Source organism: Triticum urartu, chromosome 7 (genome assembly GCF_003073215.2).
Source record: "Triticum urartu cultivar G1812 chromosome 7, Tu2.1, whole genome shotgun sequence".
NCBI classification, from domain to species: domain Eukaryota; kingdom Viridiplantae; phylum Streptophyta; class Magnoliopsida; order Poales; family Poaceae; genus Triticum; species Triticum urartu.
The window spans coordinates 472,767,849-472,776,525 of NC_053028.1; the positions used below are offsets into that span (position 1 = coordinate 472,767,849).

Genomic DNA, 8,677 nt, shown 5'->3' on the forward strand with positions numbered 1-8,677 from the left:
AAAGAGTAAAATATGTTATTTCAAAAATGTGCAATTGAAATAGATGTGATGTTTGTGAAATGAGCCAGTGAAAAGTGAAATGCACCTTCTAAAAGCGAAAAAAAATGTGAAACTAAAATCTCAACTTGTGAAATTGAAGTTTTAAAATGTGTAACGGTTTACTTCATAACAGTGAAATAGATGTGATTTTGTTAAAACACAAAGTGAAATGTAGGTTCTGCAAGTGAAAAATTATATAAATTGAGATATTAACTTATGAAACTGATTATTTTGAGATGTGCAACAGTTTATTTCAAAAGAGTGAAACATGTTATTTCAAAAATGTGCAATTGAAATATATGTGTTTTTTGTGAAACAAGTCAGTGGAAAGTGAAATGTATGTTTGAAAGTGGAAAACAATATGAAAGTGGAATGCCAACTTGTGAAACCGATTATTACGAAATGTGAAACGGTTTATTTTAAAATAGTAAAATATGTTCTTCCAAAAATGTTCAATTGAAAGAGAAATGAATTTTCTGAAACACGCCTGAAAAATGAAATGTCAGTTCTGAAAATGAAAAACAACATGAACTGAAATGTCAATTTGTGAAACTGCTTGAAATCATTTTATTCACAAGATTTCAAGCGGGTGAAACATGTCTCATGAATTTTAGACTCATTTAAAATGTATCGAAAAATCGGTCTTGTTTTAAAGGTCTTTGCTACATGAGTTCAAATATATAAAAAGTTTTATTTAAGTTAGCAAACATAAAATAAATGGGTGCATTTGTTTGGGAGAGAGAAGAGAGGGAATGGCAGCGGATGCATGCAACCATCTAACTGAAAAGCAGAGAATTCATTGTACAATCTGACATGCACAGAAGTATTGCAGTGTATTTCATCTGAAAAATGATGCACGACTTATACATTATCCCGACGCACAAATCGTGAGCACTCAATGAACGGCCCGAGATCTGCCGCTACCAGCCGGTAACGCGCAAATTTCCATTTTGCTCTCAATGCGCGTTATTACAGCGGCATGTCGTGACTGACATTCTTTTTGCTAGGAAAAAGAAACAATTCTCATCTCATCCTATATACCTAAGAGATTCATCCCCACTAATCTATTTATCTAAACATGCAGCCTATCCACGTCATCCAATAGGTCCTACATGTACAAATGTTTTCCTCCTCTCTGTAACCTTCCATTAGTAATTTCAACCATGCTGCATGGCACGAACTGTAAGTCGAAGACGAACAGAGGGCCTTTCCACATTCCATCGTCCATCCACTATCCATAGGCCCCTTCGTCTCTCACCTGGGCCCTGTGCTCTATATAACTGACGTGATCTCGATCGTCTCTTTCAAGTATCCCATCGAGCCCTCTCTCCATTGAGAAAAATGAAAACCAATCCTTTCCATGAGGTTGTGGCGGCGATCTCTGCAGGAGGGCGCTCCCCTCGCTTTGAATATCCTACAACCTGCATTCGGTGACTCTTCTGCTCGGGCAGGAACGCAAGTCCGCCTCGCCTCTGACTCCTAGCTCCAGCACGACCACTGATTCGCCTCACCTCCGACGACTGTCAGGCTTCGGCACGAGCACGACTGCCTGTCGGCCTCGCCTCCGGGGGCTCCCCTGGATTCTCTTGGCCTGCGGTCCCATTGCCGATGGGCTCCTCCGGCTCGGTCGTCGTCGCCTATGGCGTTGACTTGAATTTCGTCCTCCCCTCTACTGTCTCCGTTCCGGTGCACCTGGGAAGGTTAGTTCCTCCAAGATTCCCAAGCTGGACCTCTTTTTGGTAGGGAAGAGAACGACTTGCCTGTGAATACTCACAAAATTTTCGGCAGGGAAGAGAACGACCTGCCCGGGAACTTTCCCAAATTTTAATCCGCAAACTTGCAGTTCAGCGTTCAAGCTAATGTGGATGAAGGTGGAGGATATGGTGTTGTTTTTGCCTCAATTGGCGTTGACACAGTACGCCCCAGCCCTCAGTGGCTGCTGCTGTTGCGTGTGAAGAGGTAGGCTCACCCTCAAGAAGACACCTCTATGGACTGACACTCTCAAGTGCCCACACTACTTTACTGAATCACAATTGATGTAAGCATGTACACTACTTACTGGCCTTACTTGAAATCACTCGCATCAATCTGGGTGCAGGGCAGATGTCTTTTTTATATGTGAGTTTTCTTTACTCCAATTATTTCATATGTGTACCCCACGTAATTATGCAAATCAGGCAAGGCCATCCACGATTGATGCTTATACTGCCGACCTCCATGCTTTGAGTTTTGATAAGTTAGCAATGGCCTATTATGTTGTATACAAATTTATCTGAACGCCATTTATTAAAGTCTGCTTGAGTTCCTATCAAGTACTGAAGAAATGTTTCAACTCTCTGACATAATTTCAGAACGCGACGATTTTACTCCCTTCTGTTTCTAGAATATTAAGTTAGCTATTGCTACTTACTACATTTCAGATCTGAAATATGCTTTACATATATGACTGCAAGTAGTCTCTTTGTCCAGGATTCTCATATGATGTACACTCTTTGACTTCCAAGCAAGTTTTTGCACCTGATCAAAGCATTAACAATGAAGTCATAAGCACGTGATACCTCTACTAAAAGTTGTTCGCTAAGTGAAATTGCAAAGTTGAGAATATTATGAAAGAACCCCAACCACATGCTCACCCGGTTGTAATAGATTGCATAATAAATAGAATGATGCATCTCTAGACATTTTGCAGAAGAGGCACAATCCACAAATACAATGCATAGTTCTCCTACATGTTACTATTTTTACAATTGAACCATGAGTTATTCATAGAAACATAATAAACTTTATGTAGTTAAAATATTCACATGTTACGGTTGAACTACCACATTATGATTCTAACTATTATTATTCACTGCATAAACATTGATCCTGTACATTACTACTATGAATTCCCGCAGCAACGCGCGGGGTGTCATCTAGTTGCTAAAGTGGATCACCCTCCTCTGCTGCTCCCATGGGCGACAGGGGAGGCCACCCGCCGCCGCCGGCCCCTAGCCCACCTCTTCCTCCTCTCCCCTTGCCGCCGCCTAGGCGTGCCGGCGGGCGAAGCCTGCCTGGCGTTGGTGGCAGCGGGGTGCTTTCTCCCTCTCGCACGGCGGGATCGAATTAATGCGGTTCAATCTGTCTGAGCCAGGGTGCGGCAGCAGTGCTGGCGATCGCAACAGCGCGTGGATGGCTGCACGAGGGTGGCGGCAGCGCGACGTGTCAGGCGTTGGTGGCGGTGGAGAGCTGGTCCAGATCTGCTGCCAGATGGCACCTGGCGGCTTGGGCTGCAGACGGCACGGACCACCGGCCGGTACTGTCCTCGAGGCGGTGTGGCCGGTGGCGATGGTGGCCGGGGTTGTGCTCAGGCTGTGGTGACGGCACGGTGGCGGTTCTCAGAGTTCCCGCGGTTGCGTGCGTCTCGTCGACGAGGCAACACGTGGTTCCAGTCAGCTACAAGATCGGGATGGCGCGTCCGCTGGTGAAAATCGCGTGGACTCCGGTCTTGACGGGCGATGGCGGCATCTTTAAGACGTCGTTTCCTTGTTGAGGCATCGTTGTTGCAGGTACCTATTCCATTCATGATAATATATTTCCAAATTCAAATACTGTCATTCTACCTTGTCTCAATGCCATCTGCTTAGTTTATACATCATTCTTCTGAATACCTCATGCATTGTTGTTTAGTATGTACTCCATCCATCTACCATACCATGTTTTTTTAGATTGAAGTGTTGTTCTACTGTTTTGTTGCAATGCGATTTTAGTTTGTCCATCAGACATGTGAATATGCGGCCTTGCTGTTTTTCTGTACCCATTTCAACTAAAGTTTATTTAATTCGAAGCTACAGTTATTTAGTTACAAAATAAACCATTTCAGCATGCCATTTATGCAAATTAATTCAACCATCACGTTTAACCATTTTAAACATGGATGAAAGTTGGATATTGTGAAACTATACAAAATTCTAAGCATTTTGCATATATATTGTTTAATTTGGATGCATGCATATTTAGTTATTAACATTACAAAACAGGGGCATTTTCTGTAATTATGCATGCACTGGAAAATGATAGATCAACAGAGCAGAGAAAAAACATGCTTGGGTCAGAAGCAACACAGTGCAACGGCCCAGCAACGAATGAGGCCCAAGTGTGCATGGTGTGTGCATATGCAATAACAGAAAACAACAACAAAAGAAAGAAGAGGAGAAAAAGGAACTTGGTGGTCCCACCAAGAATAGAAACGCATATTGAAGACGTGACACGGATGCTTGCCCTCTCTGGCTATAGCTTGGCGTGTTTGGTGCTTCGGTGTTTGGTGGTTTCTTAAGGCGGCACACTTCATAGTCTAGGTAGCCTCATGTTAGGTTTTGTTCCTCTTATTTTCATGCTCGGCTTCGAGTTGGTGGCGTTCTCGCCACCCACTCGGTTGTCGTTTTTTTCTTCCTTTTGGCTTGTTTGTTTGGGGATTTCCCCACCACCATCTTGTATTGGTTCGGCCGTTCAGACTTCATATATAAAGTTGATACAGGTAGTCTAGGATCGGCATTGTATGAGAGCTATTCCATCATTTTTTATCGTTCTGCCGTGTACTCTGTTTGGTGTTTGCTTTATATATAAAGCGACCACTTTTTATCGTTCTGCCGTGTACTCTGTTTGGTGTTTGCTTTATATATAAAGCGACCACTTTTTATTATTCTGCCGTGTACTCTGTTTGATGTTTGTTTTATATATAAAGCGAAGCAAAAGCATGTTTTGAGGAACCGTTTTTGGATTTTTCCACCTTGTATCGGTTCGGCCGTTCAGGCTTTATATATAATATAAAGCTGAGCAAATGCCTGTTTCGTGTAAGGTGTTTCTCGAAGAAGAAAAAGTTAAAAAGTATCCTGGACACACACGGTTCTCTTAGCTACCGCCGCATCTTCTCTTGTCCAAGATCCAAGACGCACAAAACAATGTTAGAACCCCCCGCAAAAAAAGAAAACAATGTTCGAACCAGTGGGCGTGTGAGATCTCATACATCATCGACGGCGTTGATTCGTGGCGAATTCGGAGGCCCCAACGGGGCGAGCACGTCACCGCTTGACCCTTTCCCCTCGAGGCGCTGCCGTTCCGCCGTGGTCACGCCTCCGAGCCATCACAAGGACCCAAACCCGAGACACAGCCAGCATTAAACAAAAAGGCAAAAAGGCAGTCCAGTCCAGTCCAGAGGCCGTTTTTGTCCGCACGGCAAGCCAGAGCCACCCCCGCTCGCCTCAAGCCGTCGTCATCGATCACAATTCACACCCAGCTTCCAACCATCCGACTCCCTCACTCCGTCCGCGCAATTAAGAGATCTCCCCTCCCCCCGCCCCCTCTCGCGCGCGCTCCCGTGCTCCATCGCCCCCTTTTCCGTCCGTTTCCGGCCGCCCCCCGGAAAGCTCCAGAAAACCCGTGCGCCGGCGCGCCGGCCCTCGCCTCCCCCCCTCTCTATAACCCCCTGCCGCGCGATCGCGCGATGGACCCGCACTCGCACCCGCACTCGCTGTCGCCACCGCCAGCACCTGACGACGACCCCGACGCGATGCCGAGGGAGCAGCAGCAGCGGGAGGAGGCGCCGCCGGGCTACGTGCCGCCGATGAGCCCGGAGGAGGTGGCGGCCGTCGAGGCGCTCCTCGGCTACGAGTTCGAGGACAAGTCCCTGGTCGGGCTGGCCCTCACGCACGGCTCCTTCTACTTGCCCTACCGCTCCGGCGACTCCACCTACGAGCGGCTCGAGTACCTGGGTGACGGCGTGCTCACCTGCCTCGTGTCACGGGAGGTCTTCCTCACCTATCCGGACCTCCCGCCAGGCCCGCTCACGCGCCTCCGCGCCGCCAACGTCGACAAGGAGAAGCTCGCGCGCATCGCCGTCGACCACGGCATCCACCGCTTCCTCCGCCACAAGGCGCCCAAGCTCGAGGAACAGGTTACTAGTAACTGCCACTCTCCTACTACTAGTCTACTACTACTAATTTTAGTACCTTTCCGGTGCGTGCGTTGCGCCATGTTCCCTGTTCATGAGAGGGACATGTCAAAACTGACCTTTTCAACTCGCCGGGCCCCTGCTTTGTGGTGTGTCATTTTGGTGAAATATTTTGTTTCCATGCCTGCTCATTCTTGGATATACATCTTGTCTAGTCTTGTTGTAAATAGTTAAAGTAAAACCAAACTTGATCCTTATATACATACACAGTGGTGCTAGGCTGTACGGGGCAGTAGGCTGGTAGCATACACTTCCCGCAAAAAAAAAGAAAAAAAAGAAAAAAAAAGACTATTAGCATACATCTTCATGGAGTGGTCACTCAAGACTCAAGAGTGTGCCCACCATGGATCTCAGATTGAAACGTGTGCCACCTTTTTACTATTCTCCTCCTGTGATTCAAACGGCACTTGTAATTCTCTGCCGTGTTCAAGGGTATGATCCCTTGTTATATGCGTATGCTGTAATTTTGGGTGAAAGGGAACCATCTCTTTCTGTTCCCCTCTCCTACCTTAGTATCTTGTCAAAGCACCAGTCTGTGATTCAAAGATTCTACCAAGGTGATACTTTTCCAAAAGATTCAATTGACATGTACAATTCTAGGTTACCCAATGGTCCATTTGGATCGAGGCGGGAAAACCTCGAACTCATTTATACATTTCCAAATGGTTGTTGTTTAAGGAAATTAGTCAAAAATATAAGTATGCGGATTAAATTCCACGGTAACGATAAAGAAAACTCGCTATCTTGTCGTTTTGTTTGTAATAAAATGGTTGTTGGTTCTTAGGGAAAGACATGAAAGCACAAATGTGGCGTTCCGACTCCACCTTATTATGTCTATTTATGTTTTCTTTTCATGGGATTTCATAAAGGTTATGTGAAAAAAATAGTTTTTGCTTATGTCGGCTAATCAAGTTGTTTATGTTTCCCGCAAAAAAACCAAGTTGTTTATGCACCAGAGTTAATACTAAACGATTGATGTGTAACCACACCCACTTCTATGGTATTGTATTAGTTTTTTTGTTGGTGTAGCCTTTCTTATGCTTGTGTCTGCGACTAATACCTATTAGTTGTTGCATGAAGAGAAGAACAATGAAAAGGTCATTTTTATGTAATTAAGATGTTGACATGCTGCAAAGCCACGTATGATTGATGTGATGCCTCTTGTGCTTTGGCGTTTGCAGATTGCTGATTTTGTGAAAGAATTGTGTCAGTATGAATACCACTCCAATGGGCTATTGGATGCTCCAAAAGTGCTGTCTGACATCGTGGAATCTCTTATTGGTGCCATATATCTTGACTCCAAGTACAATCAAGAGCTAGTTTGGCAGGTAAATGTCTTTCTCGGAACTGCGAAATCTTGGCTGTTGTTTCTCACTGTAGTTTGGTAATGTAATGTTTCTTTCTCTGATAATAGGTTTTTCAAAAGTTGGCTGATCCACTTATAAGGCTTGAGACATTAGGGAGGCATCCCGTAAGCGAGCTATTAGAGTTTGGCCAAAAGAGTGGTCGAATAGTGGATATCTCTAAAGATGGGTGGGTTAAGGATACGAAGGTTGATGTATTTGTTGACGGTGTGCTGGTTGCAAGCGCGACTTATGCTCAAAAGAAGGAGATAGCTTCGAACCGCGCCGCGAAGGCTGCTCTAGACAAATTGAAGGAGATGTCGGGGCAATCCGATGTTCTATCAGCCCCAGCCCTAGGAGAAGCTCCTGAGCCGTTGGACGAATTGGGTCGTGCTGGAGCTTTAGAGCTCTAGAGCTCCAGTGAAATGCTGAGACATTGTCGGCGCAACAAATGTTTTTGCCTGTTTGTACTTCCGTTGAATCTTAACATTACATGTGTGTTGTTAAGCTGCGTTGTGAGCCTGTAAATACTTATATGCAAATCATATGAGTATTGTGCCCCTGTGGGCGTTGAGACTTGAGAGCAAGGTGCAAGTTCACACCTTAAAATTGATTTGTTCATCTCTATATACTTTGGTGATATTAGCATGTACCGAACTGGATGGTTCACCTACAGCAGACAACTTCTTCTTTTCTCCGAGCAGAGTGAATGTCTGCTTTTGCCCTTCGGGAGTGAAGTGGAATCGTACAGCCGCTGCGGGCGCGGGGAAAGGCGACGCTAGGGCGCCATGCCTCGCTGCGGTGCCTCGGCCGGCGGTGCCGGTGCGTCCGGACGGCAAGGCGCGCGCGCGGTGGTGACGCCATCCTCGCTGGGGCCGACTTGGGTGCCCCGGCCCGCGCCGTTTCGCTGGGCTGACATCGCCGACGACGAGGCGAGGCGGACGGCGGTATCGAGATGCCGGTCTCCTTGGCGCCGCCGTCTTTCGGCGACTTCCCGGCCGTGGCTTCGAAGGCGAGTTCGCGCGGCGCTCGACGGCCCGGTGTCAGGGCCCCGGTGGTGGCTGCTGACCAGCCGCCCCGGGCGTCACGGATAGCGCGGCGAGCGTGACCCCACCTTCCCCGTTCGCGGCGCCGCCTGCATCGGTGGGAGAGCAGACGACCGATGCTGGCCGGAGCTCTTCCCGCACGGTGGAGGTCGAGCCGGTGCGCCGCCTTGCTCCGCAGCCACCGGCTGGCTCGGTCGAGCCGTTCGAGCTCCTGGCGCCTGCAGCGCCCCGCGATGGGCCGGCCCACGAACCGTGCAAAC

General features: G+C 47.2%; 1 protein-coding gene across 1 annotated transcript; it reads left to right on the top strand.

The window, feature by feature from the left end:
- The first annotated feature begins 5,326 nt into the window (after positions 1-5,326).
- LOC125520907 (ribonuclease 3-like protein 3) lies at positions 5,327-7,970 on the top strand. The gene is made up of 3 exons (XM_048685946.1): positions 5,327-5,971; positions 7,210-7,356; positions 7,443-7,970. Exons 1-3 carry the CDS (start codon positions 5,522-5,524, stop codon positions 7,782-7,784), a joined length of 939 nt encoding a protein of 312 aa, XP_048541903.1. The 5' UTR covers positions 5,327-5,521; the 3' UTR covers positions 7,785-7,970.
- The last annotated feature ends 707 nt before the right edge of the window (positions 7,971-8,677 follow it).

What these genes read in the sequence shown, in the direction of transcription:
- LOC125520907 (XM_048685946.1), top strand. Translation starts at nt 5,522, where the DNA reads ATGGACCCGCACTCGCACCCGCACTCGCTGTCGCCACCGCCAGCACCT. An exon ending in CGCCCAAGCTCGAGGAACAG is followed by an intron (nt 5,972 to 7,209) that starts GTTACTAGTAAC and finishes TGGCGTTTGCAG; the next exon opens with ATTGCTGATTTTGTGAAAGA. An exon ending in ATCAAGAGCTAGTTTGGCAG is followed by an intron (nt 7,357 to 7,442) that starts GTAAATGTCTTT and finishes CTCTGATAATAG; the next exon opens with GTTTTTCAAAAGTTGGCTGA.